The 27,068-nt window shown below is 42.6% G+C and overlaps 1 protein-coding gene across 1 annotated transcript in view; it reads right to left on the reverse strand.

The window, feature by feature from the left end:
- The window catches only part of LOC111145888 (multiple EGF like domains 9), an 83,266-nt gene extending 68,325 nt beyond the window's left edge, over window positions 1-14,941 (reverse strand). The window contains exon 1 of the mRNA XM_022501183.1: window positions 14,371-14,941. Within this exon, the coding sequence (XP_022356891.1) occupies window positions 14,371-14,941 (571 nt within the window). The remainder of the gene's footprint in view (window positions 1-14,370) is intronic.
- Between the last annotated feature and the right edge of the window lie 12,127 nt (window positions 14,942-27,068).

A 27,068-nucleotide genomic window follows, 5' to 3' on the forward strand; every position in this document is an offset into this window, starting at 1 on the left:
GTAATAGACATTGCTGTTACGGAGTCTTGATGTCATAAAAATTGAAATGATTTCTTTCTGATAAATACAAACTGTCCAAAAGTGTGCATATATATCATTCATCAATATGTCTTACAACTAGATCAGAAGGGGCTGGGTCTATATTTGAAATAATAGCTTCTCCTTTATCTGATCTGAGAAACAATCAACCTTCTAGTGAGGAGGGAAGTTTATAAAATGGAAAGGAGGAATGCATCCTCAGGTGACCCATAGAACTATGAACCACATTTGCCAGTCTGAGATTCTTCTCTGACTTTAATATAATCAAATATCACCTGCTATTTTTATAACATTGTTTTGCACTAGCATCTTGACCTAGAGTCCATATTAAAAAGATGAAAGGTTGGGGCGCCTGGGTGGCTCAGTGGGTTAAGCCTCTGCCTTCAGCTCGGGTCATGATCTCAGGGTCCTGGGATCGAGCCCCGCATCGGGATCTCTGCTGGGCAGGGAGCCTGCTTCCTCCTCTCTCTCTCTCTCTCTCTCTCTCTCATTCTCTGCCTGCCTCTCTGCCTACTGTGATCTCTCTCTGTCAAATAAATAAATAAAATCTTTAAAAAATAAAAATAAAAATAAATAAATAAATAAAAAGATGAAAGGCTTTATTGTCAAGTCAAGAACAATCAATACTACCATTTTGCAGTATGTGGTATATCTTGCCAAATGCTAATAAGCATTACATTGTCTGTATTAGCACTATTCCTTCTGGTGCTGATTAGACAGTCTTACAGTTAGTGTTCAGTTCTGCTTTCCATTTATTATGGTTGTCTACCTGTTTATTCTCATCTAATTTCCACCATTATTTCCTCTCCCCACCCTTACTCCACACCCATATCTACCTCCAAGAAACACTCTTTGATCTAATTTTGATTTTCCCAGTAGCTAAAAAAATCAAACCAGAGTCACTGTGCAATTCAAAATGAGTGCTGACAAGACAATGTACGGGCTTGCTGGGGGATGCTAGGGAAGGTGACAAAACAGAACCCAAAATGTGTTCTGTACCCACTGAATGCTTTATTTCATTTCTGATACTCCCATCTGCTTTGGCAACGCAGCATAGTCTAGTCAAAAGAAAAAAAGCACAGACTTTTAAGTCAGACAGAGCTGGGTTTGAATTCTAGGTCAACACTCAGGAACCCTATTAGGTTGGCACTGTTATACTCATGTTACAGACGACGATAGAGAAGCCCAGAAAGATTAAGTGACTTGCACCGTGTATATGCATGTTGTATTTGCCATACTTTCAAAAATATCAATGTGAAACCAATATAAAATTGAGTGGTCTTGTCTTTCTATAGGTCCCAGTCTGATTTTCACTTTACTGGGTCATGTGTGGCTAGGGATGAATATGTACAAAAGATCCCAGAGGATTAAACATCTGTCAGAACTGGACAATGGCTGTTTCAGGGATTCCCTAGAGTCCCATCTTTGCATTTGCTTTTTGAAAAAAGCTTCCATTCAGTTCAGTTCTGAGCAGTACCATTACTGTGTATCTGGCAACATGGCACAGGATAATTCTGGCTCGATCTAGGCCACTCTGACAGGACAGGAGGTAGCCTTTTGCACCAAGCAAAAGATCCTACCTACACCTTAGAACCACTTGTTAGAAAAGGTTGATCTGTGACAATGTGCAAGCCTTCCTGATTACCAATGTCTTGCCAATCTACAGACTATGTTAGAGAAGTCGGTAAAGGTTAATCTAGAACTGACAAAGTTCTCTCTGCTGTTTTTTAAATGCTGTGAATAGGTAATAAAAACAATATTAATAATAATAATAGTTAACTTTGAGTGTTTACTATGTGCTGATTATTAAGCACTACTAAATCAAGGTTTTTTTACATGCATTAATTTAATCCTCTTTCAATAACACTGTAGTTCATTACTATTTTGATATAAAAGTTATAGCCTTTTCTTCACAAAATTCAGACAACAGAGATCATTATGTGAGGTGAATATCAGTTTCCTAGAGGCCAGAGCCATTTTTCTGGCATATTCTCTAACACAGCACCCAGGCCTTTTTTGGCAATATCTGAGCCAGGCAGATGGGCACTTTGACTTCCCTCATCATAGAATTGGAAATATCAAATGCCTGGCATGGTTCCAGACTGCTTTGGGCTTTTGAAGGCCACTTGAACCCAAGAAAAATCATACTTTTGCTGGAACAGACACATGAGAAGTAGTTGTTAGTGTGGTTCTGACAAGGAGTACCAAGTCTCAAGCAGAGCATCATATGGAAACTAACATCTCCATTCAAAACAGAGTCACATTCTTTTTGGTGATATGACAAATAATTTAAATGTGGTAAATTCTTTCCCATTTTAACCTGTGATATACTTGACTTCAGAAGACTGCTAAACCCAACTCACACATCTGTTTTCATAAAAAAAAAAAAAGTGATCTCATTTATGAGATCCATTCGTGAGAAATGGAGCAATGTATGCAGTAATTAAATATTAAACTCAGTCAATAATAAAAAGCTTTATGGTTTAGTTATTTTTTCTGTAGCTATTAGGAAGCACCTAATACAGTAACTTGGCATTTAGAATTTGATCACTTTGATCACAATTTGATCAGATTACAGTAATATCACCAATACTGCTACTCTCAACTTTGTTTGAAAGATGTCCCGTCTTAAAAAGTTAAAATATTTGCACTAATTTTATTGTATTTATTATAAATATTTTCTGTTTAAGAGCAGTATCAGAGTAATACATCCACATAGAACTATCTCAATGGCAGAGAAGCAAAAAAGTAAATATAGATGTAAAAAAATTCCATAGTTACCATTAAAATGTTAACTTTCTAGTTATCTGGGTTCATTTTTGTTTTTACACTTCTTTATCTTTTCTAAAATGAACATATATTATTTCTATAATCATAAAAATGGTTAAGTGAATCCCTTCTAAACAGCTCAGCAAAAAGTGATACTAAAGATCTACAAAAGAACAACTTATTTTATGTTTAATATGAGATAAAGATTGTTTTATGTTCTCAAGGTAGTATGCAAAGAAAAATAATACGAAACTATACCAAACTTTGGAAAATACCATTACAGTCTATAAATTATACAAATATGTTCATTACAAAACAGTATAAAATGTATTTTACATAAAGAAGCCACATATAAATGCATCTGTTTATTTCTTTGTTCTGTTTAGTCGAAACCTATCTTATCCACATTATATTATAAGCTATGAACCATGTAATCAGGAAAGAAAACCAGAAAACAGGTTGAATTCTATAAAGCCACTGCACTTGAAAAAAGCCCACAGTAATTTGCATGTGAGACTTTTCAAAAACCTTGGAAGACTGGAAGTAAGGAGTAAGTTTCATTTTATAGCTAGAGAAACTAAGTAACAGAGCCATTTTTTAAAAAATGTATAAAGGAACATACAAAGTGAACAGAAAGGCAGACTGGGATTGAGTTCTGACTGCTCTTCTACTGATTAGCTAAACCATCTAGCCCTGCCTTTGTGGACAAGTTGAAGCAACAAACTAACTTAGAAACTAAAACCAGTTGAACAGGATAGGTCTGCAGGCAACACACCAACAATTCAGTATAATAATACCCAACAGCTAGATTGCTTTGCATTTTTGGTACACTTTATAACTATTCATTAACCCACACAACATCAATGGATGGTGGGGCTATATTGTTAACGCTGTTCATACAGAATGAATAAGTAAAAACATACTGTAGGATTATAATGACTGTAAAATCAAATGAGAAAACTACAGCAGAAAAAGTCCAATGCTTTCCTCTAATCAAACTTCAATCCACAAATAAAACAGGGTAAGTTTGTTAAAATACCAAGCATCCCTTCTTTTTCCTTATTATTTCCATTAATGCTTCCCAAACTGAATATAACATCCCAAAAATGATAGATGAGACTGAAGAGAACCTAAAAGCTACTCAGTTCATCCAATCTCCTTCAGAGACAACAACATCTAAACTTTCTCTGGAATATTTTTTAAGGATTACACTTTTAAAAATCATTTCCAAAATTAAAAGGATCAGAGAATATGATGTTCTCCTTATATTTAACCATGTTACTCGTAATTTCTTGGTTTTGAGAGTAAAAGTAAAGTGAAAAAAGGTAAAAAGTACTTTAAAAAAAAAGTAAAAGCAGGGCGCCTGGGTGGCTCAGTGGTTAAAGCCTCTGCCTTCGGCTCAGGTCATGATCTCAGGGTCCTGGGATCAAGTCCCGCGTCGGGCTCTCTGCTCAGCAGGGAGCCTGCCTCCTCCTCCTGTCTCTCTCTCTGCCTGCCTCTCTGCCTACTTGTGATCTGTCTATCAAATAAATTAAAAAAAAAAATGTAAAAGCACTCAATTTTTAAAAATAAATAATAAAAGTCTAGCAAGATTCCTGGTAATATGCCAGTTTCTAGGATGCATCTAAGACTGAAACAAAAGTTATAAAAATGAGTTATCTAAAGAGTCTACAATTTACTAAGCAAGGTTATTTAACATTCTACAGGCAGGTTGAAAACATTCCTACTCCTATCATTTTCCTTATGACTAGGCAGAATACATTCCTTTTTGTAATTGAATAAATTTCCCCTTCCCTCAGAGCTTAGCTGTCTCCCTGGCAAGGATATCATATAGAACAGCTGTTATATTACCAGTATAAAAGCAATCCCATCTGATCTAATTGCAAAACATATGGAAAGAATGAAACCAAACTTTTGGGGACTCTGTATCTTTAAAAGAAGAAATAATCAAAGCTCTTCTATTGGTAAGAGCTGTGAACAATGTTATGAATTCAAATTTTGCACAATTTAAACAAGATATACTTCACTAAACTACTAATTAATTTGAAATATATGTATGTTTACATCCCCCAAACAGAATAAGATGGATAAAGAATGAGCTCCGTTTTCAGCCTTTGCTAAGATCTCAGTTAAATATCCTCTAGAGGTATCAAATTGTAGATATGTTGATCCTACCCTACGTTTAAAATTTGTCAGTCCTCAGGAACAGTTTCCTTTCTTGGGTATTGTCTTCAGTAATCTATTTTCTTCAGAACCACGACTCAAAGAGAACAAGTATCTCTGATGCAGATCAAAATTGCTGAGTCAATATCAAGAATTAAAAATTAAACTAGCCCTGGTGATATCACCTGACTTAATCTCACATAAATAAAAGCTTGTCATAACTTTTTACTCATTCTTCCCATTTTATTCATTTATTTTTTATGACTATAAAATTAAAATTGGATATATTCATTAAAAAAAAAGCCCTTGGAAAATTCAGAAAAACACAATTTAAATGACCCATAATCCCGTTACTTAGCTTTAGCCACTTCATATTTTGGTGTATTTCTCTTTTCCTACATATATTGCTACTAAACATAATGTAAGCATTTTAATGCCTGCATAATCGTTCAGAGATTACCACAATTTCTTTATCACAGAAGTTTAGAAGAATTCCTATTTCAAAAATCTTTACTGAAAGAACAAAACCAGCACGTAAACCAAATGAGAGTGGAACTGATTCAAGTGTGAACAATGATGTAGGAGTGAGAGGTGAGGGTTGGGAGGAGGGCCCAGAAGTAGACCCACTTGGTCTCCTTAGTCCCTCTACTGGCTCCCAAACACATTTGAGGAAATGCAGGTCCCCCCAAACAATACAGTTTAAAAACCACAAATCTAATCTACCTCTCTCATTTTATAGAAGAAAGTTCTTGCCCAAGATCACAGAACTGATGAGAGAACGGAGAAAGAACGTTGGGTCCCATGGCTTACAGACAAACGCTCAACTTCTCCAACTTAGCTACTCTCTCTACAAAAGTCTTCAGATGTTCATTTGCCTACTGCTCTTCTTCCTTCACTAAGATAAATAGAAGGAACAAAGTTAGGTAACAAAAACTGAGTAATTAATGTAATTTGCTAGATCCCAAAGAACTTCACTTACCCTAAGTAAGTTTCATACTCTTTCTGTGAGTGAAGGATAAAAGGACAAAATTCATTTCAAAACTGAGGAAAAAAGACCATGAGATTACAGTATTTTCCCCAAGAAGACACTGCTGAGTATAGTATAGCAACAAACCATTCCCTCTTCTTCACTCATTCAATCATTAAATATTTATTGAGACTGTTTGGGGCTGGACACTGGGAACATAATTGTGAACAAAACAAACAGAAATCCCTGGCCTCATGGACTTTATAAGCCTCATTTGTTTGAATAAGCTACTTTAACCCTCTGAATCTCTATATTTGCCATCCAGAAAGTAAGGATAATAATATTGAACTACTGCTTTGTTGAAGAGTTAAATGACATGATGTACGGGGAAACAATCCTGATAGGTAGCTAGGCATATAATAATATGCGCTCAGTTAACATTAGTTACTATTCCAGCCAAAGTGTCAAATATCAGGAAGTGAGAAGTGAGAGTATCAAGTCTCTGTGCTACTAACACACTGATTTGAGGCAATACACCTGAAAAAGTATATTAAGGTAATTCCAAACAGATTTCTACACTAGAAAGAAAGTAAATAATATATCAATCTGGAAAAAAAAAGGATATTTACATGAGCCCTCCCATCAAGTACTGTAGTTCACCTTGTCATCTACATCGCACTTGTTTTCAATGACTGGTGGGCTCTTTCCTTAACAGTCAACCCCACAGAGTGTCTGGCAAAGAAAATAAAAAGAAATCCTCAGGGGCACCTGGGTGGCTCTGTTGGTTAAGCCACTGCCTTCGGCTCAGGTCATGATCCTGGAGTCCCAGCATCATGTCCCTCATCAGGCTCCCTACAGGGAGCCCGCTTCTTCCCCTGACCCTCCCTCCCTCTCATGCTCTCTCTCATCTTCTCTCTCTCTCTCTGAAATAAATATAAATCTAAAAAAAAAAAGAAGAAGAAGAAAGAAAGAAATCCTCATCTTCACATACCATTTTTCCATCCTGTAATTATGGGCACCAAATCAGTCAAAGATTTATATTCAACAGAATAAACCTAAAAGACAACAGTTTGAAATACAAAATATCAAATGTGAAACCCACAAAAACCTGTAAAGGTTTGGTCAATATTCACCAAGTATAGTGAATATTATAACAGTGGAAAGAAATTAAGCTTTATTCACACACACACACACACACACACACACCCAGAACTCAACAAAATATGAATGTCTTGGATACTCTAAGAATACCTTATAAACTGTAAAGTACTGCATACTTGTTAATTATTAGAAGCATTCTGTTCACTATCAACTTTAGATTTCTACAAAGGAAATTCTGTCATTCAACAGATCAAACATTTGTTTCTCAACCAAATTAAACCTTTTATATTGGTATGAAGCCGAAATCCATCTACCCAACAGAAACAACTTATATTATTTGTAAACAGAAAAATACATTTGCTACTTATTCAAAGTATTTAGTTTTTTTGAAGCAGATAATTTCTGTTGTGACAGGGTTGTTGGTTATTTTTTCTGTATTATTCCTTGGGAGAAGAAAGTTAGACAGAAAGACAGACAAAAATCTGGGCAATAAAAAATGAGCCCAGTGTGAAAAGAAAAAACTTTTCTCTCATTATTTTCATATAAAGAATTAATATCATGTCCTGAAAACTATATAAATTATGACACTTTCTTCTCAAATGGGCTTAATAATCTAAATTAAATAGACTAAAAACAAATCCATAGGAAAAAAGTCAAAGTCACAGAGAAATACAGACAGGTTTTGTTCAAATTGCAAAGTGTTCAACCCTGTGCACCCTGTTACCAGGCCATCTTCAAGGACATCTTTTGTTCCTCCAGAGAGACTTCTTGGAAGAATTGGGCTTTGAGGAGGCACTGAAGGAGGACAAAGTGGTAAATTGTTAAATAGAGAGGATAATTTGATTCCTTAAAGAACATGAAAGAATGGATAGGGCTAAGAATGAAAGACAAGAGTGAGAGGGACATATAGAGGAATTTGAAGTGAAAAAATGAGCATGGAGAACAGAGGAAAGATTTTGGTTTTTTTGTTTTTGTTTTCTGTTTTCTTAATGAGGGAAAAATAATGGGGAAAGGCTTTTTGGTGTTCTGTTTTGTTTTGTTTACAATAGTACTTACTTATCTGTGAAACAGTAGCATAACCAGAGGGATTATTTTGACACAAGTTTATCATACGTACTTAGAAGAGACATCTACGAGGATAATTTTTTTGAATAAACCTTTACTGTGATCAAAACACATATGTGTCCAAACATTATCTTTTTCATCACAATTTTTAAAAATCTCCCTTCAAAGTTACTAGTGTAGTCTGGGTAGTTGTTTCCAGTGAAAAACAGATAAACCAAAATACGTACTTGAAAAAGACTATAAATGACCACAGAAGAGGTGCCTGTAACATAATCTCAACATTAGTAATAAAGATTTTTATATCACATCTATAGTAAATAAACAAAAATCAAGATCAAGGCAAAAAGCATGAATTAAAGCTCTTTATAACGAAAAACGTCATCTAACACTGTCTTTCAGCTAACCAAGATCTTATATTTCTATTCTCCTCTGATCTATTAAGTGCCCTAGAGCAGTAATCTCTCTACTCATAATTTACCCATCAGTAAAAACAGTACTGTGATACTTTTCTTCCATTCTTTTTATATGGGTGCCAGAACGTCTGGAAGTTAATATGTACATGTTTAGAAATGCTGAGGTGAAAAGTAATGCACACTTTAATTTTATGAGTCTTTTTTAAAAAATCAAAATAAAAAGACCTGGTCAGATTATTTCAATGTGTACATTTTCAATTAGCCAGAAGGCTTCCTGGTGTTGTAATTCAGAAGATTTGAAACTAATGTTATGGAGTTTAACTATGCTATTCCAAAAATAAATCAGACTAAGGAATTTCTACAGAAAGCTAGGCACTTAAGCCAGGAATAAGATACAGTAAATTTGAGAAGTCCCTGGGCCTGGCCCTAAAAAGAGTACAGACAAACTTCTCTATCATAGACCATATTAAAATCAAATCAAAGGAAGAATTAGAACTGCAATTTAAAATCACAGTTGTAAAACACCATAAAACAGAAAATTTAAGGAGGTGAATGAATAGCATACAATGGAGTGAAGAGAGTAAATACCAGTAGAACAGTAGACCTTTTCTCAGATTGGTATCCAAGGACCAATAATTTTTTTTTAAACATTTTTTTTTATTTGACAGACAGATCACAAGTAGGCAGAGAGGCAGGCAGAGAGAGAGAGGAGGAGGAGGCAGGCTCCCTGCTGAGCAGAGAGCCCGATGCGGGACTCGATCCCAGGACCCTGAGACCATGACCCGAGCCGAAGGCAGAGGCTTTAACCACTGAGCCACCCAGGCGCCCCAGGACCAATAATTTTTAGCAGACCAGTTTACTTCTCTTCTCTTCTATGTAACTATTTCCTTAAATGCCAATAATAGGGATTCTAGAACCAGAATGACTATGTTTGAATCTAGGTTCTGCCATAGCTGGGCTTCTGTGAGCCCCAGTTTCTTTATCTATGAGGATAATAATAGTATCTAGCTCAATTGCACCTAACTGTTGTGAAGATTAAGTAAGTTGGTGTGTATAAGGTGCTCAGAACACGGCCTGAAACATAGTAAGTACGATATGTGTTACAGTGGTCCATAAGCCCTCAGACCTGATGCCAAGTATCAGAACATCCAAAAACCAAAATTCTTTCTGTAACTCATTTGGCAACAAAACCTGACCCAAACACATGCAAGGCTATTTACAGTCTTTATTTATCCCACTCACTGTAAATATACATGCTACAAATTTTCTTTTTTCTTTTCTTTTTTTGCTGCAAATATTTTGCTACAAATTTCTTCATTTTGCTGCAAATATCTTCATGTATTTGATCATAGGATGCTGCCCCAGACTTCACTGGGGTACATTTGTTAAATTCCCAAAATCCAAGGGAAAAAAATTAAAATTCTGAAACACATCAAGCCCCATAGGTTTTGGATAATAGATAATGGACCTACATTACCTCTGGAGCCTGAACAATTTCTATGTCCCTAAAATAAATGGTATCTTCTTAAATAAACACAAGCAAATGATGCTCCATACCTAGAGCAAAATTTTTTGGATTTTAGGAGGAAGAAAATTTTAGGAGGAAAAAAATTTTAGGAGGTAGAAAACATTACCCTGTATAATTAGAAGGACCCTGCATTCCCAGAATGTTCCTCTCAAACAAAATCCATTCGTGATATTTTATTTACATGTCATACCAGTCAGAAAAGCTCTTGAAAAGCTCTAAATTCTAAGGCTTGCTTAAACAAAGCTTATTCTCTTAACTTAGATCATAAATAAATGACTAAGACTCTTTGGGGACAATAATGTGCCCTGAATCATGCATACCAAATCATCACAGAACTTTAAAGCTAGAAGAGACCCTTGAGAACTAAACTATTACTCCTTCTCTTCCAAACTATTTTATAATCCATAAATTTGCTCTCCTCTGTGAGGTAAGAATAACCTGCTCTAACTTGTCCTTAGACTCTGTCTATAGGAACACCCTGTAGGTGAATGTGAATAAACTGGGTGGGGTACACTAATAGACTTGGGATCTAAAAGGATGGCTTGAATCTAACATAATACATCTACATGTCTGGCAAATGTCTCAATTCATACTTTAGAAAATAACAAGAATTTCCCAGCCCGGAATGAAGAAACAGTCATCTAGTACATGTTTTGTTTTGTTTAAAAAAAAAAAAATCGGCTTAGCTATCTTAATGGACTCAATGAGTCAACAACATAATGTGGCTGCCCCAAAATGCTACTGTGATTAGGAACTAACTACATCAACAGTAGTATAGCATCCAGAAGGAACGAGGTAACTGCCCTCTCTACTGCAAGCTAGTTAGACCATATCTGGAGTATTATGTTCAGCTCGGTGCTCCACGCTTTGGGAGAGACGCAGAAAGATGAGGACAGTGAGGGAATGTGAAACCATGTCACATAAAGAACAGTTGAGGGAGCTAAAGTTATTTAGTCCAGACTCTGAGACAACGCGCTCACTATCCCCAAGCCCCTGAAGAACTGTCATGGCACAGAGACAGACAGAGAGAGCAGACTTGCTCTGCATGGCTCCAAAGGACAGAACCAGAACCAACTAGTGTTAACAACAGAGAGAAAGATTTCAGCTAACTCTTGGAAGTACTTCTTAAAATGTAGAGCCACGCTAAAAGGTAGTGGCTTCTAAAGTCCTATCTAACCCTAAAGGTCCATAGTTTAAAAAAATCAGACACTTGTCATCACCTTAATCTCTTACTGCTGGTAACCACCATCCTCTGGCATCACAGCCTCTCCCTTAACTCTTCTTAAAATGTCCTACCCAGCCAACCAATCAGCCAAATGTTTTGCAAAGCCTGTGGGAGGAAAATGCCTGTTTGCTGGGCAATTAGTTTCAGTTTGCAGATCAGTGTCCTTATAAACAAAAGAGGGCCCTAGCTGAGGGGCAGGCAAGAGCTCTCCGCTAGACCTGAGAAATTAAAGAAATTCTTATGAAATCAAAGAGCAGGTAGAAGACCCATCTAATTACATAATGTATTATCATTATCTGGCATTCAGTCCTTACAGGAACACTAAAATAAAATACCCAGTACAATCATCTTCCCAAATGCCAGAGAATCCAACTCTGCAAATCAAACTAGGTATCTCAAGATCAGTTAGAAGCTTCCCTTCTGTCAGAGATGTGGGTACTGTTTGAAGTAGACTAGAACCCATGCTCAGATAAAAAGGTCATCCTTGATTGCATCACACTGTAAAGCCAAAACTACGTATCAACAGGCCCACAAAGTTCAGTTCAGCTGCTGAGAACTGGACATAGGCAATCTCTAGTGCATTCACACCAAAAAAGTAAGAACTGTGTTATATTTAAGACACAGAGGAGCTACTGAAGTTGGACAGCCTTCTAAAACTTTTGCCACCCAAAGACCATGATAGACATCGGTCTATGTCAGCCCATGGAAGTTACTAGGGCCTTGAACAGTTCGGATGGCTCTTGTTACTCAACCCAGCTTTATTTCACTTGAAATTGGATTCTCTGAAACTCCAGCTGAAGTATTGGAGAATATGTCCATGATGGGCTTAACAAGAACACATTCTTCCCTGTGCTTTTTAAACTGAACCCCAGAAGCAATCTAAATGTCCATAAGTAAAGGATTGCTTTAAAAAATTATTTTATGCTTATACCAAAAAATGCAACTGTTAAGAAGAATAAGGTAGGTCTTAAGTATGGACATGGAAAAAAATTCACAATATATAGTTAAATGAATACAGCAAGCTGTAAAAACAGTATGTGTAAAATTATTTTGAGTTTTTAAAACTATTTTTAAAAACCGTCTGTGTATGTATGTTCATATATGCCCAGAAAAACGTTTGAAAAGAGATCTGTTAACAGTAGTAACCTCTAGGGACTGACTGGAACTAGGAAGCAGTAAAGGAGTGACTTTCACTTTTTCCTTTGTAGACTTCTTGTTGCTTGTATTTTTTGGAAGTAAAGGTTAACTTTGTGATTTAAAAATAGCAATACAAAAATAATAAAGGTAAAATAACATCAATTATACAGATATACGATATTTATCGTATACTAACCACTCAAAATAAGTAATCTTGCTACTACTTAAATTCTACTGTGTGCTTCCAACTGTGGAAAATCTAATTCATCCTTTTTCTATTATATTTTACTACAACAACAAAAAATCATCACAGTACTACTAGGTTTCTCAAAAAAAAAAAATTGTAGTCATAAGGATAACTAACACACACATGGTGCTTACTCTGTACCAGGAACTGTTCTAAGCACCATAAATGTATTAACTTAGTTAATTTTCACAGCAATCCTATGAAGTAAGTACTATTATTATCTTCATTTCACAGTTGAAGAGAGGTTCAGTGACCTGACCAAGATTATGCAGTTAATAAGGGGCAGAGCTAGGATTCAAACCTAAAAATGGACTCCAGAGTCCATACTCTGAACCACTGTACTTCCTGTCTCTTAGTAATATGTCAATCTCTCTATACCAGAGCCAAAAAAGGTTACAGTCAAAATCCAGCTAGTTAATATACTCCTTCAAGCTAGAAGAGATGCCAACTTAGCTTTTTATGGTTGAATAATCTGCATTCCTACTGATGTCAATGCCACGCTCCAACCCAAGATTCAAGACGGTATTAAGACTCATAATCATGTGGGAAAACTCTCCACAAATTCAATTATAGTCCAAAGTCCATACCTGACTCTACAGCAAATCACTGAGCCTAAGAATTAGGTCAGAGATCCATTACTGTAAGTACAGCCTGGCAAATAGTTTGGACAGATCTCCACCCCAACGTAGGCAAAGGAATTCAGAAACTCTTGTCTGACGTCCTGACAAGGTAGTTTTTATTTGTTTAGTTCCAGGCCCACTTTAGACTAAAAGGAGACAAGAACAGGAGTTGTCTCTAACTCTGCTTGAAGACTTCAGTCAGGAGGAAGAAGGGCCTGTTTTCTATGCGGACTCAAAACAGATACCGGCATTTATCAGCATCCTCCAAACTGAACATTCTAACTTAAGGGGGGGGGGGGGGAATGGGCGTCCCTGCTTGAATTGTGTATTTGTCCAAACCTATTGACCTTGTAATTGAGGAAGAAAAAAATGGTGCAAGGAAGGGATTTAACCTAATTTATAGGCATGCTCAACCTAGATACACACCTGTCCCAAATGACCTATTGAATCCACTTATTTGCAGGGAAAACATGGATTACAATGTCTTCCCCCCCCACCCCGGAGTGGTGTGTCCAACTGTGGTAAACAAATTCCTCAGTATCTCTTCCACCTGTCACATGCACATTATACATATATGCACTGTGTGTACATACGTACACACATTATACACACACACACACACAAGGACGGATGATCAAGCACACGGAGGGTTCGGAAGGAATCCCTTCCACTCAGTTTTTTGACCCATTTGTTGAAGGAGGTACTGTTCTGGCTTTCAAACTTCCCGAAATAACCCAGGCGGAGAGGGAGGGTGAATGAACCGAACCCAAAAGTTTGCGCCCATTCAGGGTCTCTGACAAAGGCCAGAAAGCCCGGTTTGGAAGGAGATGCGATGCCTCCCACACCGCAGCCGCCCCCCTCCCGGGGAAGCCCAGCCTGGGGCGGGGGGGGGGGGACAAAAGACTTTCCAGATTGGGGAGGAGGAGGCGTTCGAGCTGGACCTCGAACCTCCCCCCTTGGGAGTCCAAATCCGGGGAAACTTTGGGGTGAGGAATGATCAATTCCGGGCACCAGCCCAACCCTGGAGGCCCGGGGCTGGGGTGAGGGTGGGCAGTCGCGCGGCGGGGTGCAGCCGGCGAGGGGCGCGGGGACTCACCTGGGGGAGGGGCGGAGGGGGCCTCGGTGGCAGGTGGGGTGGGCGGGACGCTGCTGCCGCCGGGGAGCTCGGGGCTCGGGCTCAGCCGAGTGGTGGGCGCCGGGATGGTGGTCGCAACGGGGGTGGTCGGCGCCGGGCCAATGCTCGTCGAGAGGGTGGTCGGCGCGGGTCGGGTTGTCGCGCGAGGGGTGGTCGGAGTACGGTCCACGGCCGGAGGGGCGGTCGGCGAGGGGCTGAGCGACGCCTGGAAGGTGGTCGAGGCGGGTCCGGTCGTCGCCCGAGGAGGGGTGGTCTCCGGGGACTGGGCTGAAGAGGACGCCGCCAGAGGCTGGTGGACCGTAGTGCGCGGCGGGGCCTGGGCCGTGGGAGTCGTCGCCTTAGAGAAAGGGCGACTGGGCTCGCCCCGTAGCCCCGGGCCCGGAGACGCGTCCACCTGCCCCGCGGCCCCGCCGCCACCGGTGACATTCCCCGCCGAGGTTGCTGAGGCGGCGGCGGCGGCGGCCCAGCACAACAGGGCGAGGACGCCCAGGCTCGGCAGGCTCCTCATGGCGCGCTCGGCTCCGCCATTCATTCATTCAGTCATTCAGTCGGTCGGTCAGTCATCTTCTCCTCCCTGCACTCGGACCAGGGAAGCCGCCGCAGCCGCCGCCGCCACCGGGCGCACCATCGCCACCTCCCTCTGACAGGCGGCCGGCCCCGCGGGCGGGCCCCAGCGCGGAGGGAGCGACCCGGCCGAGCGCGGACAGCCCGCCCTCCCCGATTGGCAGTCTCGTCGACCTATGGGAGGCCACGCTGGCCCACGTGATCCGCCCGCTTCCCGGCCTCTTTGTAGCCCCGCGGGCCAATCAGAGAGAGTCGAGGGGAGGGGGCGGTGTTAAGGCGGGAGGAGGGTGGTACGAGCCCCTCTCCAGCCCTTCGGGCTCGCGGCAGCCCCGGCTTTGTCTGCCCGAGGAGCGGGACGCGGGCCGCGGGCATCGGGCGACGCGGAGCAGACAAAGGACGCGCCCCGCGCGGCAAACGCCGGGGCCAAGTCGTCTGCTCCACTGGGCGGCAAGGGCGACCCGGGGCGGGGAATCCGCTCTCGGGAGCTTCCCCGCCCTCTTGAACAATGGGGCGCCGGCGCCGCACCCGGACTCGGGTGGAGACTGTGCTGGAACCCCCACAATGGGCGAGGGCGGCAGCAGCGAGGATGTAGAGCTCAGCATTGCTTGTGCTGCCCGAGAACGCCTGGCCTCGGCCCTGCGAGGTCCGCCCTGCCGTTCCCATTTCAGGGATGGGGAAACTGAGGCCCATGCTGAGGGCCCCACTGAGCCAAGACCCACGCCCGGACCAGACACCTGCTGTGGGCCCCGGCGCCGTGCCAGGCAGGACCGGGGTAGTAGAGACCCGCCGGCAGCCGAAGGTGCAAGCTTCCCGTGTAGTGGAGACAGACTCACGTGCACACTTTGCCCTGACCCTGCACCCCAACCCCTTCCCACGGGAGAACAGGCTCGGATGGGGTTTGAACCTCAGCGTCCTGTTTCCTGCTGAGTGGTTTTGTGGCCTGAGCGCAGTTTTCTCACCTCTAAAATGGGCATGATAGACACAGAACACCCCCACACCTCCTGTCACAGAGATGATGTGAGAATTCAGTAATGCACTGGAAGAGTTTAAACCCAGTCCCCGGCTCGCAGTAAACCCTCTTCAATGCTAACTAGGCGCAGGGTACTGTGCTCGGACAAGTCCCCCGCCACAGCCCTGAAGTGTCCTCAGCCGCCTGACCACTGCAGGGATTGGGGTGGGTCTGAGAGCAGAGCTTGGCCCCGGGTGACACCAAATCCTGTGTAAAGCTGGAATTCCGACGCGCAGCCTCGCGCTGTCTGCCCAGGATCCAGAGCCTGCTCAGGCGCGGCGGCTTCTAGGGAGAGCCAGGCGGGGCGGGTTTGTCATCTGACAGGGCTTAATCCCAGCCCCAACGCCAACCCATTCCTGGCCTCTCCTACGTGATGCTTGCCTTTGTGCACGGTTTCCCATTAGTCACTGGCCTCCAACCAGAAAGGCCGGATGAGATTTGTATGTGGACTTGGGTATATGTTAATCTAAAAATGCGTTTATTCACCTGCGTGAGTAGTAGGTGGGGAGAGGATATGCACAGGCTTGTGGATGAGAGCATAAACATCTTTGTGAGTCTGTGCATATGAGTATTATATGTATTTGTGTGAGTTTATGAGACTGGTGTCTATTTTGTGTATTGTGTGTTTTATGTATCTGCACACGTACTGGTGAATGTTTTATGGGTATTTTCTGCAGGGTTAGTTTCTTTTTATTTCTGAGCCTATATGGGTGTGTGTTGGTAGGTCTGTCTATGTATGGAAGAGGACTGCAAAATGAGAGGGGTGTGTGTAGGTGTTCTGGTTTCAGACCAATATTTAGCAAATGCAAATCAAGATTCTGTTTTTACTTCTCTTGGGGAAGGAGGTGGACAGGTCAGCCCCTTCCCCATGTTCTCCTGCTGATTCTTCCTAGCCTTCCAAACCCCAACCAAAATACCATATCCTCTAAGAGACTTTTCTGGAATTAAACACTCCATTCCCATTTGCCCATGTCCCTTTGTTTATTCATTGATTATAGCCCCAATCTATCAGTCTATCTCTCCCCTTTCTCTTCCTGAAAGGATTAAGAATGGCTTTCAGAAATGTATACAATAGGATAAATTGAACTGCGCACCTGGCTTTTTTTAACTTCTCACAGGCACGCATCAACCATTAATACTAAAACTTGCAATTTATGTGCCTGTCTCTCCCATTAGGCTTTTCTCTCTGTTCTTAGTGCCTAGCAGGGGTAATATGTGTGAGCACTAATCCATGCTGATAAAATTGAATGAAATTGAAAAGAGATGGTGCCATGGAAAGAGCTCATAGAGTCAGACAGACCTGGCTCATGATTTCACGAGCTGTGTAACCTTGGAGGAAATATTTTACCTCTCCGAGTCTTAGTTTTCTCATCTATAAAGTGGGGTCAGTAAATTATGTCTCACTTAGGAGCTGAGGATTGAAGAAAATTTTTTCACAGAGCCCGGTATACCGAAAGTGCTCGACCTGTGTACGTTCATTTTTCCTTTAGACCAGTGCTGACTTTGAGCCTTGTTGGCTGAAGGACCACGACAAAAACCTCTGTGTCATAGCTTCCCCATCAGGTGATCATGGTCTGATGGTTGCCCTACCAGCTATCCACAAGTGATAGCTGAAAAATGCTGGGCTGGCCCTAAGATGTGCTAGATCAGAGATTCTCTGGCAGTAGGGGAGAAAAGCTGATGCAGCTTCTTTGCCTGGAGAATCACAGAGAAAGACGAGAAGCCCTTACCAAAGTACCAGCACTCTGCCTCAGACAGGGATATGACCAGGCTTCTAAAATGGGTTAATTACCCTGTAATGTGTCTAGAAAATGTTGAATTATTTTGAAAGCTAATTGAAGTGGATAAATGTCAATTCATTCAACAATTAATTCTTTAAATTTTTTGCTCTGCCTCTATCTCTAAACCACAAGATAACTTTTTTTTTTCATTTCTTAGGAATAATAATTTTGTGTTTAAAAATCAGAAACACTAGGGGCACCTAGGTGGTTCAGTGGGTTAAGCTGCTGCCTTCAGCTCAGGTCAAGATCCAGAGGTCCTGGGATCCAGCCCCAGGCCAGCTCCCCACTCAGCAGGGAGTCTGCTTCTCCCTCTCCCTCTGCTCCTCCCACAATCATGTTCTCCAACCCCGCCCCCCCCCCCCCCCGCCAAGCCGCTCGTGCTCTCTCTCTCAAATGAATAAATAAAATTTCTAAAAAATGAGAAACACCTTAAATATCCAATATCAGACAAAGGTATTATTATGTCTGTTCAATTTAATCATATAAAGTCATTGTAAGGGGGGGATCTGAAGACAGTATAGTAAATATTCAAAATAGGTCATTGAGCTCTTATTGTGCTAGCATTACCCTAAAAGCTACGCGTGCAATATTTTGTTTAATCAAACAAAGAACCACAGGAAGAAGGCACTATTATTATCCTTATTTTACAGATAAGAAAACTAGGGCACAGAGAGGGTAAGCCACTTGCGCAAGGTCACTTAGTAAGTGACAGAGCCAGAAATCAAACTGAGGCTCACCAGCTCCAGTAGTTCCCTTAACAACTATGCTGTAATGGGAAAATGCTTATGATATAATGTTAAAAAGAAAAGAGGGGAAAAATTATAGCTGTGACTCTATCTATAATGGAATGTTCGCTGGCACTTTTCCTGTTGCTCCAGACCTGTGGCTAAAACCCAGGGCTCTAAGAAGAGCTGACAACCCACCCGTGACACATGGGGCCACTAGACTTACTAACGAGGGGCCATGGAATAGCAGGGTCAGAGAGGACCTTGTCAGAGCAGATGAGCAGCCTGAACTTTCTCCTGCAGATAATGGAGATGCTGTAAAGTGCCCCATCTGATTCTTCTTTGTAAACTCAGTACCCAGCATGATGTCGATGTCCTATACGCAGGAATGGCTCAAGGATTGTTGGTGGAGGGGAGCCTGGGTCAGGTGCAGAGTGGGTCGGGCAACCCGACTCTTGATTTCGGCTCAGTCGTGGTCTCAGGGTTATGGGATAGAGCCCTTTCCCTCTCCCCATCCCCACTCTGCTCTCTATCTCGAATAAATAAATAAATAAATCTTTAAAAAAAAAAAAAAAGAGGAATTGTTTGTTGAACTAAATGGAGTCTTAGCGAGTGGCAAACACTATCCTCGGAGTTCTGCACTCATAATGTATTTATTTCCCAAAGATAGGGCTGTCCCGTACTTGAAAGAACAGGAAGATGAGTCTCTTAGAGGTAAAGGGATTTGCCCAAGATCTGCCCAGCTCCAAAGCCCAGGCTCTTCTTGAGACTTCACCATCCATTAATGTGGCCACTATGTGTTGCACATAGTAGGAGGTCGATGAACACATACTGGAAAAAAGGACACATACACATGAAATTTTACCCTCTTATAAGAGCAGAATTTAAGAAAAAGGAAGCGTTAGGGGTGCCTGGGTGGCTCAGTCATTAAGCGTCTGCCTTCGGTTCAGGTCATAGTCCTAGGGTCCTGGGATCAAGCCCCGCATCGGGCTCCCTGATTGGTGGGAAGCCTGCTTCTCCCCTCTCCTACTTCCTCTGCTTGTGTTCCCTCTTTTGCTATCTCTCTGTCAAATAAATAAATAAAATCCTTTTTAAAAAGAGAGAGAGAGGGGCGCCTGGGTGGCTACGACGGTTAAGCCTCTGCCTTCGGCTGAGGTCATGATTTCAGGGTCCTGGGATTGAGCCCCACATCGGGCTCTCTGCTCAGCGGGGAGCCTGCTTCCCCCTCTCTCTCTGCCTGCTTCTGCCTACTTGTGATCTCTCTCTCTGTCAAACAAATAAATGAAATCTTAAAAAGAGAGAGAGAGAGAAAGAAGCTTTGGGAATATGAAAAGAAGAGAAACCATAATAAAATAATAGACACAGCTCAGCAAAATAATTTGATCTCCCAGATTCCAATAAAACATGGAAACTTTCCCCTTTCTGGTTTCATTGAAACAGCAATGCTGACACGGACAATTTCTAATCCTCCCGGAGCCTGGCCTCCTATCAGATGTGGCTAAATGCGAGATCTGGCATCATCTGCAGACAACTTTTGGATTATTGGGGCCTCTATTAACAAGGCTGCCCGGCAAAGGACACAAACAGAAAACTCACAAAAGAAGTACAAATGGCTATGAAACATGAAATGTTGTATATTCAACCTCAGCAATCAAATACATGCAAATTGACACAATGAGTTACCTTTTTTCAAAAAACTGATCTGGCAAGAATTTTTAAAAACTGATAATAGTTGCAATAACATTTGCTCCCTCAGTCTGTTGATAAGAATGTAAAGTGATAGAACTTCTCCAAGAAATCTTAACTAATTTCTTTGACTAATTATTTCCACTTTTAAGAATATATCCAAGGGAGGGGCCCCTGGGTGGCTCAGTTATTAAATGCCCGCCTTCGGCTCAGGTTATGATTCCAGGATCCTGGGGTGGAGAGCCTGGAATCAGACTCCTTGCTCAGCCGGGAGCCTGCTTCTCTCTCTCCTTCTGCCTGCAGCTCCCTCTGTTTCTGGTCTCTCTCTCTCTCTCGAGTCAAATAAATAAATTAAATAAATAAATAAATAAATAAATAAATAAAATCTTTTTCTGTCTGTCAAATAAATAAAGAAAGAAATTTGTCAAATAAATAAAATCTTTTTTTAAAAGAAGAATATATCCAAGTGAAATAAATCATCAAATGTAAATAAAGACATACACAAAAATGTTCATCAGAGTGTTATTGATAATAGTGAAAATTAGAAAAATCTGAACAGGTCACAGTAAAGGATAGGTTAAGTACTCTGTGTTATATGACTTCTCTATGTTGAGCCACTGTACATTTATTTTTAAAACGACATGCATGAAGGAAAAGCTTACAACATAAAAGAGTGAAAAAAAAATAGCTTACCAGTACATACCTCTTAGAATGGCCAAAATCTGGACACTGACACCACCAAATGCTGGTGAGGTTGTGGAGCAACAGGAACTCTCATTCATTACTGATGGGAATGCAAAATGGTTCAGCCACTTTGGAAGATAGTTTGGTGCTTTCTTATGAAATGAAACATATTCTTCCATATGATTCAGCAATTGTGCACCTTGGTATTTATGTATATCCAGACAAAAAGTATATCCAGACAAAAGTCTGCCAACGTATATCCAGACAAAAGTCTGCCAACAGATCTTTACAGCAAGTTGTGTTCATCATTGTCAAAACTTGGAAGCAGCCATGATATCCTTCAGTAGGTGAAGGGATAAATGAACTGTGGTATATCCAGACAACAGAATTTTACTCAGCTCTAGAAAACAATGAGCTATCAAGCCATAAAAAGATATGAAGGAAACGTAAATGCATATTGCTGAGTGAAAGAAGCACATCCCGGAAGGCAGCCTACTGTATGATTCCAACTACATGACATTTGGGAAAAAGGCAGAACTATGGAGACAATATTACATATTGTAATGATGGACACATGTCATTAGACAGTTGCCCAAACTCATAAAATGTAACACCATGAATGGACCACAATGTAAGAGATTGATTTAGGATGACTGATGTGTCAATGTAGGTTAGCTCTTTGTAAGAAAGGTACCACTCTGGGGGAGGATGTCAATAGTAGGGGAGGCTGTGCACGTGTGGAGGCAAAGGGTATATGGGAAATTTCTGTATCTTCCTCTCAATTTTTCTATGAATCTAAAACTGCTCTAAAAATAGTCTTATAAAAAATAGGGGATGGGGTGCCCAGGTGGCTCAGTCAATTAAAGGGTCCAACTCGATCTCAGCTCAGATCTTGATCTCAGGGTCTTAAGTTCAAGCCCTGCATTGGACTCCATGCTATGTGTGGAGGCTATTATTAAAAAAACGTTAAAAAAAATAGGGGACTATTCATACTATGATACCAATTATGTAAAAGAATATATATATATAAGACCAAAAGGAAATACACCAACATAGGAATAATCTTTGTCTCTAAATGATTACATTATGGGTAAAGTTTTCTCCTCATATTGTTCTGCATTTTCCAATTTTTTGTAAGATTTTATTTTTTAAAAAGATTTATTTATTTATTTGAGTAGGGCAGCGGCAGAGGGGGAGAGAATCCCAAGCAGACTCTGTGCTCAGTGTAGAGCCCGATGTGGGGCTCAGTCTCATACCCCTGAGATCATGACCTGAGCCAGAACAAGGAGACAGATGCTTAACAGACTGTGCCAACCGGGTGCCCCTTAAGATTTTATTTTTAAGTATTCTCTACATCCAACATGGGGCTCAAACTCCCAACCCTGAGATCAAGAGTTGCATGTTCTACTGACTGTCCCAACCAGGTGCTCCTGCATTTTCCAAATTTTTAGTTACAACAAACACATAGCACTTCAATCAGGAAGAACCAGCAACAGAATTCACTTGGATCTGGGCATATGTCTGCCAGCCACATCGTTGATCTGCGTCCATGGAATCTTTCTTAGGATAAGAGAGAGAAAGTTCTAAGTCATACACCCACATTAATTGCAAGGCACCTTCTCTAAACAATGAAGCTAAATGTTGAAATCCTGCTTCAAAGTCCTTCTAAAAGATGCTAAAAATAAGCTTGGAAAAGTGTTTGCTGCAGTTCTTGGAGATCTACTGAAGGACGTCATTGGGAGTGGGCACCAACTCAAACCCTCGCTCGTCATCAGTGTTGGCCGTATAGCAAAGAATGTGAGCCATTTGGGGGAGGAATGGGGCCAGTGCTTCATAAATAACTCATTCCCTTAGATTGCTGTAATTGTAATAAAGAGGATCACTGACAGGTGCAGAACACAGAACTTTCACTATCATTATCTCACTTGAACATTGCAGTCATTCTGGAGGGAAGATGATAGTAATAGCAGTAATGATAATATTATATTTGTGACTAACATTTACTGAGCACTTTTATGCCAGGCATCAATGCTGACCACTTCATGTACATTATCCCTTTTCAGTCCTTCTACTGTAAAGTGGGCATCTCCACAAAGGTCAGTATACTGTCACTTAAAGAAGTGAAATGGCTAGCTCAAGGTCACCAAGCCAATCAATGGAAGAACTAGATTTATAGCCATTTATTTGATCCTCAAGTTCAGAGTGATTTCCAATGCTTACTGAACTTCCTCAATGTTGATTATTTTTTATTGCTATTATTAAGAGAGACATTAGTGTAGCAGTAGACTGCTGGGTACAATGCTGGTCTTTCTAGCTGTATAACCTTGGACAAGACAGTGACCTTTTTTAAAATTTAGATTCAATTAGCCAACATATAGTACATCATTAGTTTCAGATGTAGTGTTCAATAATTCATCAGTTGTATATAACACACCCAGTGCTCATCACAGCATGTGCCCTCCTTAAAGGCCACCACCCTGTTACCCTCTCCTCCCATCCACCACCCCTCCAGCAACCCTCAGTTTGTCTCTTATAGTTCAGAGTCTGGACAAGTCCGTTTCGCCCTGTGTCTCAACTTCCTCTTCTTTAGAATGAGGATCACAATGTCTATCTTATAGGGCTCAAGTTCAAACAAAACAATGTATAGGAAGTGTTGAACCAAACCTGCCCCAGAGTAAACACACAAATAACACTGGAACATGTCTGATATTCCTAAACCCTGTCTTCTCACTTCGTGGGTCAAGTGCAGGAGAGTACAATGCCCTTGGGGTTCAGTGTCCCGAAATTCTAGACTCTCAGAGGAGTCAAACTCCCTGACCTGCTTCCATGACCTCACCCTTCTGGAAGAACCACCCCCGCCCCCGGGCCCCGTTCATTAGAGGGGGCACCTGTCATTGGATAGGTGCCTAGCATCTAGGCCTGGCAGAGTGGCAGGAGTGAGCACTTGACTCCTTGGGCACCCCTAAGAAGTCCAGGCCTTCAGAATTAAGATGGCCTTTGTTGAGGGTCACCCAGTGGGCTCAATCAGAAGAGCATGAGACTCTTGATCTCAGAGTCATGTGTTTGAACCCCATGTTGGGCATGGAGATTACTTTAAAAATAAATAAATGATTTTTTTTTTTAAAGATGCTCTTTGTTGAACTATTCTGAAACAGCTATGTCAATTTCATGCTGGTTTCTGAGGCCTGGATGGAGGAAGCCCAGCCCTGGAGGAGACGATGTTTCACAGAAACAGCAAGAGCAGATATCAGAGTGGGAAGGGGCTGAGGAGTCAGGCCTTCCAACCCTGGCCTTGTAAAGACAATACACCAAGATCCAGAGAAGGAGAAGACCTTAAAAAGTCCCTCCCTGCACATTCGTTATAGAGCCGGGGTCAAAGCCACACCTATGACCCTCAGGTCACCATCAGACTCCCATCATTCCTTTCAGAGGGGCAGATAAGGGCCAGCAGTGGACTTAGAGTTTGCTGGCTAGAAACCCCAGACCTTCCCTCCCAAAGCACCGCCCTTCTGACTTCTGGTCCAGAGCTCTTTATGTCACCAGGGTCTCTGCTCAGGCACTTTCCTCCTGGAATCACAGAAATGGTTCCCTCCTGACAGCTTTTTATCAATGCTCAAGACAATATTTTAAACGATGACAATAATCAGGGTCTGCTCTCAGGCAGCAGTCGGGACCTCAGGAATGGCAAAATCTTCCAAATTAGGCCACATTGTTGTAAGGGAGCTAGAAAAAAACATCTTTCCCCTTCCAACAGGCTTAAATTAGAAGGGCTCTAAAGAGGGTCCTGGGAGATCAAGCCTGCTCTCGGGCCTGTGGATCTGATTTCCTTTCTCAAAGGAAGTCACTTTTCGTACAGTCGTTGGGTGTTTATTGGGTGTGTGTAATGTCTCGAGTGTAGCCCAGATTTTGGAATAGGATGTAATCCTTAGCCACATACTGGCAGTGCTACTCCTTTAGAGATAGGAATCTTGGAATCTCTGCCATCTGGTCTCACGTCAGATCACTAGTCTATGAATCAGCCCAGCTGGGTTCCCAGGGCTGAGTCTATGTCCCTTTGCGGCGGAATGGTCTAGCAGAAGAAGCCCGTGACCTAGGGGGCTTGGTCGCAATTCTTCTAGCCTATATTACCTAGAGCAAGAATCAACCTCTCTACACTTTTGTCATTGCAAAGTGAACGTATAATGCCTAGTCTACTCATTGCTAGGAGGATTCCTTCATTCCATCAGCAGAAGTGTATTAAAGACTGGTCTAGAGATACCCTATGAAGGACACACACACACACACACACACGCACACACACACACACACACACAAACCATGTCCTGCACTCATGATGTTTACTATATAGCAAGTGAGAGGCACCTGGGTGGCTCAGTGGGTTAAGCATCTGCCTTTCACTCGGGTCATGATCTCAGGGTCCGGGGATCAAGCCCCACATCAGGCTCCTTGCTCAGTGGGGAGCCTGCTTCTCCCTCTCACTCTCCTACTGGGCTCTTACTCTCTCTCAAATAAATAAGCAAAATCATAAAAAATATATGCAATATAGCAAGTGAGATAGCTAGCTAACAAATAAATGGGTAAATAAACAAGATATTCACAGATAAATAATGGGCTGTACGAAGGAGATTAAAAGGGTGCTGGGACACAGAATAACTGGGAGATGTCCCCCCTCAAGTCGGTCAGGGAAAGCCTCTCAGAGGATGTGACCTTCAACCTGCAATCAAAAGAAGCAGCTGGCTGAGCAGAAGGCAGAAGGAGCGGCGAATGCAGGACAGGAGGCGGGGAAGGAGCTGGAAGGAGACCAGGGCAGTGAAGCTTACAGAGTGAAGGGGAAGTGGACCAGGTAGGAGCAAGGGAGGCAGAGCTCTGCAGCCATGCCTGAGGATGGGAGTTTCGTCCAAGAGCAACAGCAAGTCAAGGGAGAGTGTTAAGGAGGGGGATGAAGGTGCATCCCGGGGCAGCAAGGGCAGGGGCACCGAAGCAGCGAGAAGGCCGAGTTGCCCAGGGGTGAGAAGACAGACGGGGGCGGGGCCTGGCCTGGGACCGGCCTAGAGGCACATTCAGGATCCAGTTTCCACCCGGACTTGTCAAAACTTGGATTGGGTGTGGGGTGAGGGAAAGAAAGACATCAAGATGGATGTCTAGATTGGGGGATCACTGGGTGACTCATACAGCCACCGAACATCAAGGAAGCAGAGAGATTCGCCTGACCCCCCGGGGCGTGGTGTCGCCGCTCAAGATGCCCCCGGAGATCTCCCAGCTCCGACAGGAAGCCCGACCGTGCAGCGCAGGGAGGAGGGCATCAAAGGAGTCCTGCGCAGGGAGGGCCGAGTGAGCGGAGCCTCGGAAGAGGAGAAGGGCTCTGGCGTCACAGATCACGGTTGTGAAATAGCAAATGCCGGCCAGGCTAATGGGAGTGGGGAAGGTGCTGGTGTCTGGGAAGCCCTGACGGCGTGCGGGGGACGGTCCCGAGCTCGAGTTAACGCACCGAGGCCTCACAGGAGCACTCGAGGACTAGATACTCCTATGACCATCTGCGCTCGGCGGACGAGGAGACGGAGGCCCAGCGAAGCCCTCCCGGGGGACTCACGGGAGGCCGCACCAGCCCTCCGCAGGCTTCAGTCTTACGCACATGGGCTTCGGAGGCCTTGACCTCACCAGCATACAATCCGCCTCTCTGGGAGGCCAGCGCAGAAAACAGAGGTTGGAGGAAGTGGAGGAGGGCAGAAGTCCAGAGCAGGCGACATAAAGGATGCCAAAGTGTTTTGCAAACTAGAAAGCACGGTCCCCACGCAGAGCACCATCGCTAGTATTCCAGAACCGGCCTCGCCTCCGCGGCAAGGAAAGGTTTCTGGGGCAATGGCCTCGGGGGTGATTGGAGGACCGTGGCGGCTCCGAGGGCCCAAACAGAAGGACTCTCAGGGGATAGGCAGAGGAGACTCTGCCGCTGAGCAGGGGAGCGGCGGGTGTGGGCTCCAGCCCTAGTCCTGCCCTAACCTACTCCCGGGCTTTGGATGAGTCACCTCTCCAGCCTGGTGCCCCCATCCGGAAGATGGAAGGAGGGAGGAACGGGGATTCTAAGAGCTTTTCCAGACTTCGCATTTTGAACAATCGCTCCGCTCCCGCTATCGCTGCTCTGCTTCTCACTCGGGTAACAAAAGGACCGTCTGTGTGGCCCTTTACCAAAGCAGAATGCCACTTTGGACCGGA

This window comes from Enhydra lutris, unplaced genomic scaffold (assembly GCF_002288905.1).
Source record: "Enhydra lutris kenyoni isolate GAN:26980312 unplaced genomic scaffold, ASM228890v2 scaffoldscaffold13, whole genome shotgun sequence".
NCBI classification, from domain to species: Eukaryota; Metazoa; Chordata; class Mammalia; order Carnivora; family Mustelidae; genus Enhydra; species Enhydra lutris.